Source organism: Pempheris klunzingeri, chromosome 13 (assembly GCF_042242105.1).
Source record: "Pempheris klunzingeri isolate RE-2024b chromosome 13, fPemKlu1.hap1, whole genome shotgun sequence".
NCBI lineage: Eukaryota > Metazoa > Chordata > Actinopteri > Acropomatiformes > Pempheridae > Pempheris > Pempheris klunzingeri.
This window is the reverse complement of record NC_092024.1, coordinates 20,420,152-20,437,620: the sequence shown is the minus strand read 5'-3', so window position 1 is coordinate 20,437,620 and position 17,469 is coordinate 20,420,152. Positions and strand designations below refer to the sequence as shown.

Here is a 17,469-nt window from a genome sequence, read left to right as displayed (position 1 = left end):
CTGATGTTTTCGGCAGTTTTTAGCAGGTCGAAACAACACACAGCGTCCAGAAAGTGCCACCTCAACTGCAGCCATTATCAGCTCGGCGATGGCTGTCAGCTTTGACGTGGACACAGAGCGCGGCAGTGGTGCATTGTGGGATACTGGAGGACCAACAAATAGAAGGTGCGTTCAAGGACCAAGACAACTGCCAGTGAGGGTCAGATCCAGCCACTGTATGTGCAATTAAAGTATTTTATTCAAATTTTATGAATGGTATGTATCCCTCTGAATTATTCTTAAAATTTAGTTTTACAATGATTTGTAGACAGAATATACACATTTTTTGTATTTTGTAGAAATAATATTCCCATAATAATCCCAGTTGACATTAGTTTAGCCTTCCTTGTATATATGTGAATCTATCCTCATAAAGAAGTAATTTCTCTATCTGTTTCAACATATTTACTACATGAAACCATACGGTCACAGCATGAATGTCTTATGTTGTATTTATGAATTAATATGAAAAAATATTCATGTCAATTCAGAGGTATGTCAGCAATTTAGTACTATACTTTCATGAAGTAGGGGAAAAGACTCAGTTGATTTTTTTTAAAAGAATTGTAAAATTCAAAGCAATAGAGGGTGAGATATCCTTGCTTGTAGTCCCCACTATGGATCAAGCACCAAAATGATGATTGATACATTTCCAATTACATAAACAATAGTATCTTTTTGTTAGACCCTCCATGCCAGGTAAATGACCATATCCTCCCCACTCCCCAGTTTTGTACCAAACTAGTTTCCAAACCCACTTTGAGATAACCCTGATGAAGTTACTGATCCACAGAGAACTGTTGTACTCCTCATGACTGTTAAACTGATGTTCTGTTTTGTGGCTCAGATAATTTATCAGAAAAGAGCCAGGCTATGTTGTTTGTTCTAACTTGTTTATTAAAAGATTCTTTACATCATGTTAAATATAATCTCTTAAGAGAACAGAGGTCTTAAAGCAGATGATGAGAACAGGCAGGAGATCATGTTTCGATTTAATGTCCTTTCAGCAGTCAAACAATACAATATATCACTCTATAGTTATTTTAAATCTCAACAGTCGTCAATCCTCAGTTGGAAACAAAGGATAAATCAGAGGAAATGTCTTTAATTTATAGCATTTCTGTGCAAAACAGGGAGAGACAGGACCCAGAGCCCATTTTCTAGCAGCTTGTGCCATCCTTACATTGAAGGCAATAGAACAAACATCTTTCAACACCCAACTGTAAAATTCAAGCCCATTATCTTCCACCAGGATGGCCATGGTGCATTTCTGGTGTGTAGGTCAGGAGAACAATCATGACCCACAGGTGCAGTACCACCTGTAAAAGACAGATGAAACGTTAATTTCTTTGATGAACCAGTATTCACCAAGCTGAAATAATGGAATGCAGTTTTTCAAATACTAACCATGTACAGGATAACAAAAACTCTGGCCATGGGGTAGCGCCTCAAGAAGATTCCCAGTCTGATGCTGAGATGACAAAACGTTCCACTCATCACTGGGTATCATATCTCACACAGGAAAACTATGGAGTTCAGTGCAGTAGTGGTGAGGACAAAACAAAAGACTGAAATGTTACCTGAAACGGTCAATGGTGCTGGCTGCCTTGCGCACTTTGCCGTACACTCCTGGACTGTCATGCTCACTGAAAAGGACGGGTGTGTTTCTTTGTCGTGCCCCTGCAAACACAACACGCAGAACAAGACGTCATGAGTAAAGTTATGAGTGGGCTTGGAATGAAATGATTAACTACTAAGCTTAAGAATGAAAGAAAGAATGACAAAACACAATTAATCTAAATGTATGTGTTGATATATTCCGTTGTTGTGGCATATAAATATGAAGCAGGCTGGGACATCAAGTGACTGTGGTGAACATAACAAGGATTTCAATGCTAAATTCTACCTGAACATTTTATCTCCAACCACCTTTTCTGTTTGCTGGTGCCTTCTTACAAGAATTTAACTTTTAAATATCAAGTTGGTATTGAAGATTGTGGTTTCATAACAGCACAATTTTAACATTTTAATGAAACTGCCTCAAAAATCCAATCCAAAATCATTGTCCTTTAACTTTAACCTGCATTTAATATACAAATTAATTTGACCTTCATCTAAGCCTCTCCTACCTGGCCCCTCTAGGCCGCTCATGTTGATGGTCGGCCCTCCACTTTGTCCCCCCTGAGCGTTCTTCAGCTGCTGTTCCAGACGCTCCAGCTGGAAGACCAGGGAGCTTTTTTCCGTGCCCAGAGCCTCCAGCATCGTCTGCTTCTGGATCAGCGTCTCTGTCAGCTGGTGGAGACGATTCTCCAGCTCTGTTTGGCTGCTGCTAATAGTCTTGTTGGTCAACTGGAAGAGTACGTCATCAACTTAGAAGCATTTCCCTTATACCATGGCTTCTGTCTGTCTGTCACAAAACAGTAGTTGACCAAGCCCTGGCCCAGAACTGTATAATTATAAAGTGACTGACCTGGTTCCTGAGTTTTTGGATTTCATCTTCCCTGTCCTTGACTCTGCTCTGCAGAGTGGTTTTGGCTCGATGTTGCTCTTCCTCTAGGTACTGCAGCTCCTGTTATTTAAGAAAAAACAAGAATATCCCACATAATCAGACATGATCAGACATGCAAAAATAATAAATGCAGATTCAGAAAAAATATATCCATGACAGTTTGTAATTCCATTTCAAGAAATCATCACGTCTCCTCACCTGTTTGTAGCGTTCGACTTCAGCCTCCACCTCCTTCTTAGCTCTGTTCTGTAAGGCCTGCTGCTCCTCTAACTGCGCCTGTTGTTCCCGCCAGGTTTCTGCCTCTGTCAGGGCCTGATTCTCCAAATCCTATATACACGCATATGTGCAGCTCAATCAACAACATCTGAACTGCAGATGTTGCAGCTGTGTCCATAAAGTATCTCAACTCAGCAAAAAAAAAAAAAAAGAAAGATTAGGCAGAAAACAGGGAGGTATACAGGGTCTAATATCATACAGACATGATTTTTCACACAGGGATCATTACAGTATCAGATTACTTTGAATTTATTCCTCTGCTGCCACTTTTCTGCCGTTTACAGCATATCACCTGTATTTCTATCCGAAGTGCGTGCACTTGCTCCTGGAATTTTTGGATGTCCTCCCTCTGCAGTTCCTTCTCATGACGCAGATCCTCGAGCTCCAGAGCCATGGCTCCGCTGCCGTCCAGAGTGTCCAGACCAGATCCCTCCTTCAGACTGCTGATCAACTTCTCTTTGGACTAGAGGACCATTCAAAAACAGTTTAAGCTTATCAAAAGAAGCCTAACAACAAAGAACAGAATCACAAAAGGATACCACAAAAACAGGGAAACAAAATCCTTAGAAGTTTTTTATTTGTATGTACAAAACACTATGGTATGAAAACAGTGATAGTCTGGTGTAGCTGAACTAAATGCACTATGTTTGTAACCTGTATGTATGTATGTATGTATGTATGTATGTAACACAGCAATTCTTACTTGTAGGATTCGTGAAGCTTTGTGCTTGTAGTCTTGTAACTCCTGTTTGGCAGTCTCAGCTGCAGCTTTGGCACTTTTCACTTGCTGTTGTAAGTCTTCCACCCTGGGCTTCTCCTCTGCAGATCGCCGCTCTGCAGCAGTCACCGTCTCTGCGAGGGTCTGCCTCTCAGCCTCCACTTTGGACAGGCGGCCAGCATACTCACTCTACACAAGATCCAAGAATTGAGAAGTCTAATCATTTGCGTGTGTTCAGTGTAATATATGAATGGCATCATGTGCACCTGCATCTGCCGGTAGCTGTCCTGTTCCCTCCTGAGGCTCAGTTCAGCCTCTCGCAGTCTCTCCTGTATCGTTTCGAGAGCTTGAGACTGCATGCAGCTCCCTTCTGTGTGGTCCTGCAGGATTCTAATAACCAAACAAGGAAAATAATATCCAAACCAACTCATCAAAATCTAATGAATCTAATGTCTACTACAAAAGGTGGTCACAAGAGTATACCTTGACTTTTCCTTCTGCATCTCATCTAATGCAGCACTGCGGGACTTTAGCAGCTGATCAGCTTCATCAAGTCTGATTTTCAGGACTGCAAGTTGACCATCTTTGGCAGAGAGGGCTTCTGTTAGGTCATCAACTCGTGACCGAAGTTCCCGTAGCATCCGGTCAGTCTGAGACTGCTCTGAGTTCCATTTGTCTGCACGTAGTCGGGTCTGGTTCAGTTCTACGGCAGTAGAAAACCATTTAATCAGTACAGAGGGACAGGAGCAGAGATGCCATCGTTGCTCCTGTTTTGTCTCATCTCTTACCATCTTGTAAGTCTTTTGCTCTCTGGATGACTGATGCCATCTCCTGGTTGAGGGAGGCCACCTCACTGCGCAGCAGCTGATTTTCCAGACGCAGACTGGACAGGATGTGGCTCTGTGGCTCCTCTGTGGGAGGGGGAGCCTCCTGCTTGCTGGACTCCTGAGGGACAGCCAAGCCTGAGTCTGAACTCTCAGGTGTCTCTGTGGTGGCCAGGTGTAGGTGAACAGATAAAATACAAAAACATTATTCAGATGTTATTGCCTGTGAAGAATGTGGACGTACAATTTATGGAAATGAGGCAAAAATATGGCTGCCTGTGGGGCTCGTCTGTGTTGTACAGCTGTCCATCTAAAGGTGGACAATAATTTAAAACTTAAAAATCAAAATTAATTTCAGTTTAACATAATGCAACAATTTCACTATTTTACTTGGTATTTCTACTCTACTTTATGAATAATGACACAACATGTTTTTTCAAACCCCGACTGTAAATGACTAACATGACAACAAGTAGTATGAAGGTCTTATTATACATACCTTGGCTTTGTTCTTTAGCAGAGCTGTCCTCTGATGTTTTGATGCTGTGAGCAGACAGTGAGCTCATGCTTGAGGCCCTGGATACACCCCGGGTTGAGGGTGGAGTCGACGGGGCTGAGGGGATGGTATGAGGAGAGGTGGAAGGAGGAGGGGTTGGGTTTTGGGTCTCAGTAACAGGAGCTGTCACTTTCACAGGTTCTCTTCTTGAATCCCTCCTGTTGCTGACTGGAGGGTCCGAGCTGTTCAGAAAGTCAAAGAGCATGTCATCGTCCACATCCTGCTCGCTCTTTCTGGGCCTCACAAAACTTGACGAAGCCTTGGCAGAGTTGGGGGCGCTGCTGCCAGAACCAGAGGGAATACTGGCAATGTTTGAAGTGCCAGCCAGCAGGGTTGCATTGGATCTCTTGATGTTCCCCGCTGCTGCAGAGATATAGCTTGATGGACCATCAGAGGAGGCATAGGCATGATGTGTCACCGCTGCATCTGTCTTGTGCCCTGCAGTGTTGTATTCAGGTTTGACAGTTGACTCTATTTCATAGGATGACGAAAAAGAGGATGTTCTTGTCTGGCTTTTGGTCAGGGCAGTGGCAGCGCCCTGGTCCACTTTATTCAGGAGTTCTTCAGCCTTCCCAGCCAATTCAGCAAACCAAGACATTTTGTATCCTAAGGGTTGAAACATAACAGCACAATTTGAGGATAAAAGTTCTTTCCAAACAGCTGCCACAGTGTTAAGGTTTAGTTGACAGATAGTATTCTTATTTGAGTTTTAACATATTCAACAAGTATTGACACATGTGCCCCTCTACAGTTTAAAAACAGCGTGTATTACAAAAATCATGTGATTTTCCAAAACTTGCATAGAAGAGCTCAACAGACTTTTTTCCCAATTTGATCCCAGGACAGGCAGAATACATCTGTACAGAAAAATTGTAGCCCACTTGCCCCTCCCTAACCAGCACCACTGATGTGCCCATGAGCACCCTGAACCCCTTCCTGCTCAAGAGGAGCAGCTCAGCAGCTGGCAGATTAGACTGTGGTTGTACTAAGCCGTGTCTGTGTGAGTGGGATCAGGGCGTTCCTGAGAGGAAAACTCCTGAATAAGTAAAGGATATTATCAGCATCTCCAAAGCAAAACAAACTGAAGTCCACATTCCTATTGAGAGTATGTACATAAAGTCAGTGAGACCTGATCGCTGCAAAATAACAACGAAGCCTGGATAAAAAAAAAAGGATCTCTTTACCAATTATGCAGGTTAATCAGGATAATGACTGCATTCCCGTTTACAATTTATCAATAAACCTTTTTCATCTGTGTCTCAAACATATGGAAGATCAGGCAAAACATTTTAAGATCACGGTCTGTGAATGGGGGTTATACTATTCCGTTCCCCAATGTGTGCCATGTATCTTCCTTCAGATTTATTCTCGATGCCTCTGATTTATATATTATATTGATGTCGCTGGCGTTTTGGTCCAAAGTGACCTACATTATTGCAACAATACAACATGCTGTAGGAGCAAGAACTAAATATCATTCCAAACTGGATGTATGCCTTATAAACGAAGAGGATGTCATCAAGATGAGACAGATAGTTTAGGTTACATTAGCTTCTTAAGCATCCTACAGGCTTTTCAAGCAGCCTGTGAGACAACCCAGTTAATGCACAATTTCTGCATAGCCATCATGCTAGCACAACAACTCAGCACAGCAAACGCTATATAGCTGTTTATTGTAACGACACCGTATTGTTTCTGGGACAGGTACATGTACATAAAAGTGTTACTACATGAGTCATCAGCGGCTGGACTTAACTTATCACAAAACTAGTGTAAACACAGTTGGTTCAGGGTAAACTCCATCACTGCTAAAGCTAACAGGCTAGCTGGCTAATAAAGGAAAGCCTCTAACGTACTGTTTGAAGCGACGTCCAAGTCTCAAAATGTCTCAGGTCACCTGGCTACCGCCGGGGTTTTAAATGGTGGAAATGAAAAGAAAACACCGTTTGGATAAACACGGTCAAATGTCATTATCTGTCAAAGAGGATATTGGTGATCTTCTCACTACGTGGACCAGGAAGCGATGCAAGCAAGGACCCCACAACAGAGCGACTTCAGAAACGCCTGATCAAAAAGTAACCAATGAGGTTTCCAATGCATGTTGCCCGCCTTCTGTGTGTTTACACTCGTGTGGAATAAATAAAACAGATTTTCTATTGAGCTAATTTTTGTTTCATAAAAAGCAAATAAAGGGCCATTTAATGGAATTAACAGTGGTGGTTGAATTGGGTTTGTAGACTTTGTTTTATCGAACACATTCCTATTTTTGAAGTTAAACTTACTAAACATTAGACAGCAGAATAAAATCGTCCCCTTTTTCCATTGAAAAATCGGAAATTTCAAAATAAGGCCAGAACATTTCCATTTCTTCACTGATAATGTAAACATCTCCACACATCTGATATCTGATTCTTACAAAAACATTTGTTGTGAAATAATGGATGTAATCTGTATGAAAGTAGTTATATTTAACTTTAATAAAAATAAAAATCATAAATTTAAAACAAACATATGCAAAAAGGTACTTAGTTACATAAACAGGAGTTAAATTACATCAGGTAATTCTAGTCTGGCTAATTAAATTCCATGCTTCCATAATAAAAAGATAAATAACTTCACCATAGTCTCACCTTTACATTAGAAAGGAGACAAAATTACACAGAAGTTATGAAACAGTGCCTCTTTATTTTTTCTGCACTCACTCCAAAATGCATATTTACATGGCATGCCACATCAATACAGGAACTGACTATGGACACAATTGATAACACATAGAATCTGCTCTGGGAGTTAAGGGCAGAGGAGTTATCCCATGAACAACCAACCAAGAGATAACAGAAATTAAACATCACTTTGATAACCAGGCCAGCCATAGAAAAGGGTTCCTCTTAAATTGGGTCGTTTCAAAGACTTAAAAAGTGGTAAAAGTCCAGTTGACGCGTTCTGAACTTTTCACATCTGTCACGGAGGTCCGGTGTCACGGCAGAGTCAGTCAGAGATGGTGATCGTCTACACTGCGCGTAAAATCACGAGGCTGTTAAAATTCAGGATGGATTGCAGGTCGGGGAGGGAGAGGGGGATTTACAACAGTAATTCATCATTCTTCGTGAGAGTAAGCTGGTCACTTCCATTAGATGTCCAGTTTGATCATTTCAAAATGCCTCAACAATCTAAATCTTCTAAGATAGTGTCCTTGTTCAAGGTAATAATCCACAAGCTTGGTGTCCTCTCTGGGAAAAATAAAGAAAAAAATGTGGACTGCAGAAGATCCAACAGAGGGGGAAAGTTAAATACATAAAAAAAAAACAACTCTGTATACGAGTTTGTGTGTGATAATGCAAAAATAACAAAACAACAAATATCTGTGGACAGGCTTCTTCTGAGAGAGATCCTTGGAGAAAAATGTTGTCTTTGCTCAATCAGTATTTCCTCTGTGTTTGGATAAACAGTCTGTTGTATTAACATTCAAACACACGTCCTCCGGTAGTCATTCTCACACACACACACACACACACACACACACACACACACACACGCACTCACTCACTCACTCTCTCAACCACACACACGCATATACACTCTCACTTACACAACCATTTACACATGTGTTGTGGTTTCTGGATGGTGGTCGGGCCACATCAGATCAGCCCCCTCCTCTTCTTGTAGTCTTCCAGGTTGAGGGACCTGCGGGGGGCGCCGTCCTTCACCGGCAGCGCATTGGAGCTCACAGACAGAGACTTTGCCTCTGCAGAACACAAGACAAATATTAATTCACGTTTCTAATCTTTGCATTTCAGACGAGTGAAATACACATCCAGGCTGAGTGGATCAAATAATACAGTGGGAAAATGAGCTCACCTGCATTCGGAACCTGTAGGTCAATCTTAACGTCAAAGTCGTGAACTTTAAACAAGTCTTCTGAGAGGTCAGTGGTTGGCTTGGGGACATCTTTGTCTTTTGAGTTTGGTTGACCCTTTAATATGACAAATACAAGGAAAATATGAAAAAAAGATTATTTCCTTCTGCAAAAGTAGAAAGTTATTGTTTCAGTGCGGTTGTTTTGATCTGCACCTGAATCTGATTACTATGTTCATTTCTGCCCCAACAAATTCCACCAAGAGGGAGTCCGAGTTCGCGGACTAAAAAGCGCTGGTGTGAAAACACCCTTAGAGCTGGCTCTGCTTACCAGTTTGTTCTTCTCTGCGCTAGAAGGATCTGATGCTGCTGACCCCGAGCCGTACTTCTGGTTCAGGTGAGCAAGAATAGCGGCGTGGACCGACGGGTCTCTGGCCTGTAGAACCAAAATGAACAGGTTGACAGATTAACAAAATGAACCCATTACACCATATATGCAGAAAATGTTACAGGAAATAACTAAAGTCTTACGTTAGACACCATGGTGGGTTTGCACTGTCTTCGTGTGAAAGGGTCCATTTGTTGGTTTTTGGCATTTTGCCCTTCAGCCTGTGAGAGAAGAAATTAGCAAGAAATAAATTGGGTTATTTAAACAACAGCACTGTTTGGTCCAATGACTCATTTCTAACAATCAATAATGCAGTTGAGTAGTAATGGGTATAATCCAGCCGGTAGCACAGTGGATAATTGCGCATGCCATCGGCCTGGGGAACCCGGGTTCAACTCCCTCCCAGTCCCAGCTACCAAAAATGGGCGAGGGTTGCGTCAGGAAGGGCATCCGGTGTTAAAAAAACGCCAAAATCTACAAGTGGATCATCCGCTGTGGCGACCCCGGAAAGGAGCAGCCAGAAAAAGGACAACAACAACAGTAGTAATATATAAGTATAACTTTTTTTCCTGTACATGTAACAGATGAGGTGGGTTCAAACCACACATTTTAGCGGCCTGTTAGGTTAGGTTGGGACCATTCACAGATTTAAGGTGACACACACAACTCTTGTCTCCTCACTCACACTGCTAAGAGCCCTTATGTGAATCTCTGCGTAACTTAACACTGAACACTGGAGTCCCGCCACATTAGGAAAACATATGAAGTGGGGCAGCATTTTGAAGACGTTGGTGGGAAGTAAATATGTCTTTGTAACAAGTTTAAAGCCAGACTGTTTGCGTAATAAAACATGTTTAATTGGTATAGATGGAACCTTCCCATCCTGTCCTTCATTAACAGTTTTGTTGTGTGTGTGTCACACCCGTTTAGTGTAAACACGGATGCAACACGGATGCTTTCAGATAATCATGGAGATGGTTTACATGTCATGTTTTAAAACACATCATTTGAATTAGAGACACAACAACATAGGCAATAATCAGCAATTTAGTCACAATTTATCAAGTCCTACAAATACAGCATCACCCCAGCCTTGGTACTGAAACTCATCAGTCAAACATGAATCTGCTTCAGGAGGTCGACACTTACCACAAGAGCTTTCTCAGATTCAACGATGTTCCAGCTTCTGTTCCTCTGATTGATGTAGCTGGATAATAGAAAAGGTTTCAAGAGTCAAAGACGATTCTGTCTTAAAACACAATCAGCTCCACAACAAAGAGGCGTCCTATTAAGGGCCGTGCATTTCATTTCCCATGTTCTTTACATTGTATTGTGTGAATGTGGGAGATGTTGTGGACCTTATTGTGTCCAAAAGTTATAATTTTCCTTTTTTCAACAAACTGAAAGGAAGAAACACACCAATGACAACAATTTTTCAGGGTTCCTCTAACTTTTCCAATGTTAAATTTAGGCACTTTTTAAGGCTTTTCAAAGTGCATTTTCGAGCTTTCCTCGCATGCTAAGGTTGTGATATATTGCTCATTTTAGTTATATTTGTGTATGTTCACAGATGTAAAACATAATGGAGAGGATGCAGGATTGCCCCTTAAACCATGAAGCCAGGAGCTTTGTCTCATTATTTGTTAAAAACCTTAACTTCAGATAGATTTAAAAACAGTTATATCTGTAGCTTGTTTACCTGATGGCAGAGATGTTCTTGGTCCTCTGTCTGTCCAGAGCCTCTGCTCTTTCTTCAAGCTCGTTCAGCTCGTCCTGGATAACTTTCACTTTTTCACCATCTCCGCTCTCCTCTGCCATCGCCTTCAACCAAAATAAACAAATATGACTCACTAAGAGCCGGACAGCTGCAGACTGATGATAGATTTATGGTCACAACACATTGTTGGACAAATCTGTGACAGTTAAATATTAAACTTTGGTTGCTGTTACTAGTTTGTAATTAATGTGGATGTAGCAGTTAGCAGGCATGATAGTAATGTAATGTAAAGACAATTCTAAACAAACTACATCTTCTCTATATTGTTTATCGTGCTGGTTATTTTCGTTACCTTATCTTTGAGTAGCTGCGTTTTCTTCATGGCATAATTTGGGGGTGCTTTTCGGAAACGGTCCTTTTCTTTAACAATCTGCAGCAAGTAAAGAAAAACAAAAATCTTATGTTGCACTGCATCACGCACATGGCCAGAGAAAGCGATAAAAACTCTGGAGAACCAGACTTACATCCTCGATGTCTTTGTCATTGAATTTATAGTTCAGAGCTTCTTTGATGGACTGCTCCTTTTTGGTGATTTCGTCAAGAGTTGGTACTTGCATTCCTGCAACGATCATCTGGAAAGGGAAAAAAAGACTTGAGTTTCTCCCACCTATGAAGGCTCCTCATGTCATACTTAATCTGATATTACAGATGACATATTCTCTGTTTTTGAAACACACTTACCGCCTCTTTCCACTTCATGAACTCGCTCTCTGCAAACTCCTGATTCGATACAAACTCGAGCCTGAACACCCGTGTGTCACCACCATGCCTGAGGAAGATATAAAAGCAAAAAGTCACATTTTTGGTAAACAGGGAAAATCAAAGAGAAGGTCTGATAAAATATATATAAAGTGTCTGTCATTGTATAACTACCTTAACTGTAACCCCTTGTTTGTTCGCGTTGATCCAAGTTGGTAAACCTTCGCTGTCTCCACCACATCCACAATTTCAGCAACCTTTCAACAACAAAGCAGGACTGCATGAAACCAAACTTCACTAAATCCACCTCTTTCTGACTAAACCTATTTCTTAAGAGTCCCAGATCCTCACTATCACCATACCACCAGCACAATGCAGTCCAATATTGAACACCATACATGAAACTTACCCTATAAACTGGTTTACTGCTGCTGTTCCCAATCCCTATCCTCACAAAGCAGCCAGTCACAGTCTTAGCAAAGAAGGGCATGTGGCACCAGCGCTCCAGCTTGTGCCTGGACAGGCGGATCCTGTTGAGCTCATCTGGTAGCGAAACAGGCTGTGACTTCGGGGGAGTTTCTTCTTTTCTGTTAGCAAAACAGTCGAAAGGTTACTTGAAATCAACAGAGAGGTGCGGTCCTGTGATAAAAGGCATGCTCAAAACGTAAAGCGTGACACGTACTCGTCGTCATCGTAGGAAGATGAACGTGAACTCCGATCACTTTTGACTGATGACTTGTCGTCGTCCTCTTCTTCTTCCTCCTCGTCATCAGAGTAAACCTCACTCGTCTTCAGGGGCTGGCGTTTGGCCAGAAGCTCCGCTGCTCGCCAAAGAGATGACATGTCAGCTTTTGGAACTGATAAATGTCCAAATGTCACAACAATCACGACACATAAAGGGGTAAAAATCACACCAACCTGTTTTGTTTTTCTTCTTCTCACGCTCAGCTTTGAGTTCCTCCATGGCCTGGGACTTCTTGTCAAGTTTTTCGTCGCGTTTGGATCGCCTCTCCTTGTTGTGTGACATGACCTGGAAAGGTGTGGATATTACATATATTACATATTATATACAATCACACATAAAGACAAACACTGGAAAAAGAAAAGGTGTAATGCTGCCACTACATTAGTCCAACATACATTTTGACACAGACAGTTGACTCACATATTTTATTCATATATTCATTTTAATAGCTTTTATTCTTTATTCTAAATGTTAATATCTCCAGCATGGCTCTTAGGACTAAAAAGTAACACACATTTTGTCATACAATATCTGTTTTAAGTGTCCCTGAACTCACCACTTGTGTGTCTTGAACCTGAGATTGCTTCCTCTTTTCTTGCTCTTCCTCCTGCTTCTTTTTCTTCTCCTCTTTCTCCTTCTTCTTTGCCGTCTTCAGCTTCTTCTTAATTTCAAAACTGTCAAAACAAACATAGTCTCGAATAAACACACTCTCTTGTTAAAATGCCAAACTTCTGCCTTATGTATCAATATTATTTTTTTAATGCAAGTATGTTGTTGAGAAATTAGGAAAATTAAAGAAAGAAACAACACCATCAAAAGATTATTGATGCTCCTCTCTCTCATTGTCACCACTCACCGTCTCTTCAGCACCTCTCTCTTCTCAATTCTGTTGAACAGCTCTTGCTCTCTCTCCTTCTCCGTCATCTGCTCCAGCCGAGCTCTGTCCTCCGCGTCTCCCATCAAGTCGTCGTCATAACCGTCCCTGAACACCTCGTCCTCTGAGGAGTCCGAGTCGGAGCTGGAGGACGAACTGTTGCTCTCGGAATCAGACACCTCACCTAATGAAGAGCGATTCAGTGGCATAAAGAGCAATCATTCAGTTGAATTCACCTCTTATCCGCAGCACAGTTACATAAACAAGGAGTGGGGATGCCCTGATCAGTATTGGCTACATTAAACCAAATCCTACACCTTTATTTTACCCCAATGTGCTCAATCTACATCAATTTTCAACGTTTGGCAGTGAGACATGTATTTTAAAAACTTTGGCTGAAATGAAAGCGACATTAAACTGCTTTAAAATGGAAAAATGAAGGCAGTTCAACAGCTGTTTTTTGATTGTTACAATGCTTAAGTTTTATCAAGTGGCAATAAGAGCTCTTTTTAACATTACAATATGATATGGCATGATATATAGTCCAAAATAAAGTGATTTCATTGTTATTTTAATATTTTTAATGAAACCATTTAAAGAGAGGCTATGATACGGGCGATTCTGTCTTGCCAAGCCTCTCTTAGTCATCTTGGATACTTGTGCTGGATTTTGACTAAATTTCCAGAGCTTTTCCCCCAAAACATTTCCAGGTTTTCTATAACTGGGTGGGTCGCGTGTGAAACAAATACACAAACAACAGCTTAGATGCTACACTATGTGCCAGTTGGGATAAAGGGGATGAGAGTGTGAGTCACCTAATCCCAGCCACCTGAAATACCCGTAGACATGGCACCCTCATGAGGTCTGTAATCTACAGTTCAGAATATGTCTCGCCCCTCTGCTTTGCACTTCATGTGAGACCCCCGATTAACCTGACGACGTGTGTCTGTTTGCTTTGTAAAACTGTTATTTGACATCTGTACAACTGTCCCCACAAGTTTCTTAGCAGTGATCATACATAATTACTGAAAAGATTGTGGTCCTTTAAGATAAAATGATAACACACAGGAGAAATTAAGTAAGCCTGCTTAAAGAACAAAGAACATATTTCTGAAGACGTACCCTCCTCTGGTGCAGAGCTCTCAGCTGAGCTGTCCCCATCTGAGCTGCCAGATGCCGTTTTATTAACCTTCTTCTTTGTAGCATTCTTCTTGTCAGACCCTTTCCCTTGCTTAACCTTCTTTTTGCCTTTGGTGCCACCCACAGTCCACTAAACAAAAAGAGTGGAAAATTTAGTTTTGGTTATAAAATAGCATTTCTGGTAGACAACAAAGGAATTCTGATATGTTTAAGCTTGTTTAAATTGTATTTTCAATGCATTGTTATTATGTCCAAAACCGAAAAGTGAAGTATTTCTGAGAAAATACTAAGACTGCCATACCTCATCATCACTATCGGATGTCTCAGAGTCTGTAGAAGCTGCAGGTTTGCTAACTGGCTCTTCCTGCTCACCCGAATCGACCCTCTTCCTCTTTGCCAAAGACAAGAGCTCCTGTAAATGAGAACACAGTGATGTGCTTCAGAGAGAGCACCAGTAAAAAAAAAAAAATACAAAAATACAACAAAAAAAATCACACAAATTGAAAAAAGGTGAGATGCCTCTTGTGAGCGCAGCCCCGCTCATACTTGGCAATAAAAAGTGTCTTGGATGATCCAATCCACAGAAGACATCTAAATACAGGTGTAAATAAACCCAAACTATGGAGGAGCATTAGGGTCCAATTTTCCAAGCCACCTTCAGATGTCAGATGCATATACAGAGTGACTGTGTTCCTGATTATATTTAGGGGCTCACTAGTCAACTTCCTAACATGCATGTGGCACGGCAAACCTCTCCTACAAAGTTCATTTGAGAAGACACCGTTCTGAAAGCTTACTGACTTGCTCTGTTTTTGTTCAGCAGCCACATTCCTGCAGGTACAATAATGTGTGAACAAGGAAGCAGAGTCCAGTCATAAGAAGCCATCAGCACACATTATGATGGTGGGTGTGAGCAGCTGGGTTTATGAAGAACTTTGATTCAAGATATCAGTCCTTCACCAGGCCTGAATACACCTAAACTAGATCATACACAAAAAGGGAGATTGCAGAGCTAGATAACAAAATCCTGTCCACATGTGTGCACACTGCTGAATTCCTTCTCTATGTAGAATGTGTATAAAAGGGATGCACACATCCAATACTGTGTATCAACTTACTCAGCATACTGCTGTGACCAGTTCACATTGAATAGTTTCTTTGCCTGTGTAAGTACAGTATTCAGTGTTTGTGTCACGATTGGCCTCAGAAAACCCTGGCATCATGTTACCTCACATAAAATCATCCTGATGAGTTCCACACATTGAAGTTTGCAAAACTCTAATTTTGGAAAATGCAAGCACTCCTACTGGATCAGTATTCAGCATCAGCAGAGCTGAGGTATCATTATCATCTATACTGGGAGAGACAAAGTTGCATCCCTACCTCAAACCGATTAGTTAAAAAATATATATAATAGTGCAAACATTTGATCTGCATAGCTGTCTTCACCATCTCAAAGCACAATTATAGAGCACCATGATTTGAGCAACCAAGTCTCAGCTCCTCTGCTTTTCACTGCCCGAGTCTGGGCTGTCTCTGTGCACCGGCTGTTTGTTTCTGGTGTACTGTCAGCTACTGTGCACGGGTGTTTAATGGTGAGCACAGTTGCCGAGCTGCTCCTCAGACTGACATGTTAGCAGACCGGAGAGTTCTTGTTTGACAACAACACCGAAATAGCGCCTTAGCCGCCGTCCATGACGTCATTCAGGAGATAAGGTTCTTCAAGTGCGACTCCACTACGGCTGCAGTGTGCAAAACATGCCCCATTCACGTTTAGCCTGGGAGCTAATAATCAGATTCCCCAACAATGCATTGCTGCAGTCAAGCAGCGCACACTTGAGACCAGTAAAAGGCCCGTGGCGCGGCATTTTTCGTGGCAACATAACACTGCATGATTGCTAGCGTTGAGTGCATCTCTCGGAATGTAACCTTAACGTTAGCATAACTTAGCTAGCTGGTACTAAGGCAACGTTTTCCGTACAAAAGCCGACACGTTCCTCGGTTCTGAATGGCTTACAGGAACATTAAAGAAAACCCTAACAATTTATTTGGCTTTAGGAATGGCGAGTTTATTGAGAAAAGGGCGCAGGGGTTGTAAATAAGACGGGCCCATTCTTAGCGAGGCCAAACACAGCGCACTCAGCTAGCATACATTAGCTTCACCTCAAACAGTTGACAACTTAATTAGCGATCCGTTGCAACAAAATCGTAAAAATGACGCACACCTACCTGATCTAAATTATCGTCGCTAGCACTATCTTCGGAGTCAGAATCAATCACGACCCGACCTTTCCGCTTCTTTACATTCACCATGATTAGCTGCTCGGCTAGCCTGCTAGCTACCTCTGTGTCGATGTGATCTATAGATCAGATCGGCACATCCGGGAACTTCGGCTTGCGACACGTCCCGCCCCTTTCTGGGAGAAAACAAACGACACTCGCCGAAGATTTAAAAGTAAAATAATGGTACAAAACCAAACCAACAGAAAACCACATGAATGAAATTACTTTATAAATGACCCGACGTCCACTCTGCTTGACACTGAAAGCGCAAGAAACACGGAAAAGATTAATTTGATCCACCTTCAGTCATGACACATTATTCTACTGCATCAAGCAGGTGCAACGAGGTCCGTCATTAGCCCCATTAGATGTTTTAGTCCTAAAGAAGGTCCCACTACAAGCTCTTTGTCATTTAAAAAAATATAGAATTATTAGCTGCCTTGATTTTGACAAGAGCACGAGTGCTCACGGGTTCTCTGGCTGACAAACATCTGTGCTAAAACATCAGTCTACAGTTGTTAATATTAAAGTCATGAAAGTGAAACTGGTTTGGCTTTGCCCCCCTAAAATAAGCTAAGCTGACAGGGTCAAGGAGCACAGGTCGCTCGTTTCACACACTGGCAGATGAGCGGCGAGCATATAGCGTTAGCATGTAGCTTGGAGATATAAAATCCCTCCATCAGGATCTTTTTCAGGACATGGGAACAACTACACGGCGTCTTTATGGCATAGCGTCACTGATTTAAATTGGCTTGTTTAGGTGTATAAGCTGTTGCCGGCTACGTG

At 41.7% G+C, this 17,469-nt stretch overlaps 2 protein-coding genes across 2 annotated transcripts; both read right to left on the bottom strand.

The window, feature by feature from the left end:
* Nucleotides 1-917: 917 nt before the first annotated feature.
* Nucleotides 918-6,946, bottom strand: golga5 (golgin A5). The gene is made up of 13 exons (XM_070842911.1): nucleotides 6,779-6,946; nucleotides 4,866-5,528; nucleotides 4,331-4,528; nucleotides 4,026-4,245; nucleotides 3,809-3,932; nucleotides 3,528-3,731; nucleotides 3,117-3,287; nucleotides 2,747-2,875; nucleotides 2,510-2,608; nucleotides 2,169-2,388; nucleotides 1,620-1,719; nucleotides 1,447-1,510; nucleotides 918-1,358 (listed from the first exon to the last, which is right to left on the bottom strand). The coding sequence occupies exons 2-13, from the start codon at nucleotides 5,518-5,520 to the stop codon at nucleotides 1,278-1,280; spliced, it is 2,265 nt and encodes a 754-aa protein (XP_070699012.1). The 5' UTR covers nucleotides 5,521-5,528; nucleotides 6,779-6,946; the 3' UTR covers nucleotides 918-1,277.
* Nucleotides 6,947-8,366: 1,420 nt separating this feature from the next.
* Nucleotides 8,367-16,748, bottom strand: rtf1 (RTF1 homolog, Paf1/RNA polymerase II complex component). Its single transcript, XM_070841881.1, has 18 exons — nucleotides 16,630-16,748; nucleotides 14,702-14,812; nucleotides 14,383-14,530; nucleotides 13,243-13,444; nucleotides 12,943-13,060; nucleotides 12,560-12,671; nucleotides 12,324-12,462; nucleotides 12,051-12,228; nucleotides 11,816-11,898; nucleotides 11,624-11,711; nucleotides 11,407-11,514; nucleotides 11,235-11,312; nucleotides 10,865-10,986; nucleotides 10,315-10,372; nucleotides 9,309-9,386; nucleotides 9,109-9,213; nucleotides 8,781-8,895; nucleotides 8,367-8,667 (listed from the first exon to the last, which is right to left on the bottom strand). Exons 1-18 carry the CDS (start codon nucleotides 16,711-16,713, stop codon nucleotides 8,561-8,563), a joined length of 2,034 nt encoding a protein of 677 aa, XP_070697982.1. The 5' UTR covers nucleotides 16,714-16,748; the 3' UTR covers nucleotides 8,367-8,560.
* Nucleotides 16,749-17,469: the final 721 nt, after the last annotated feature.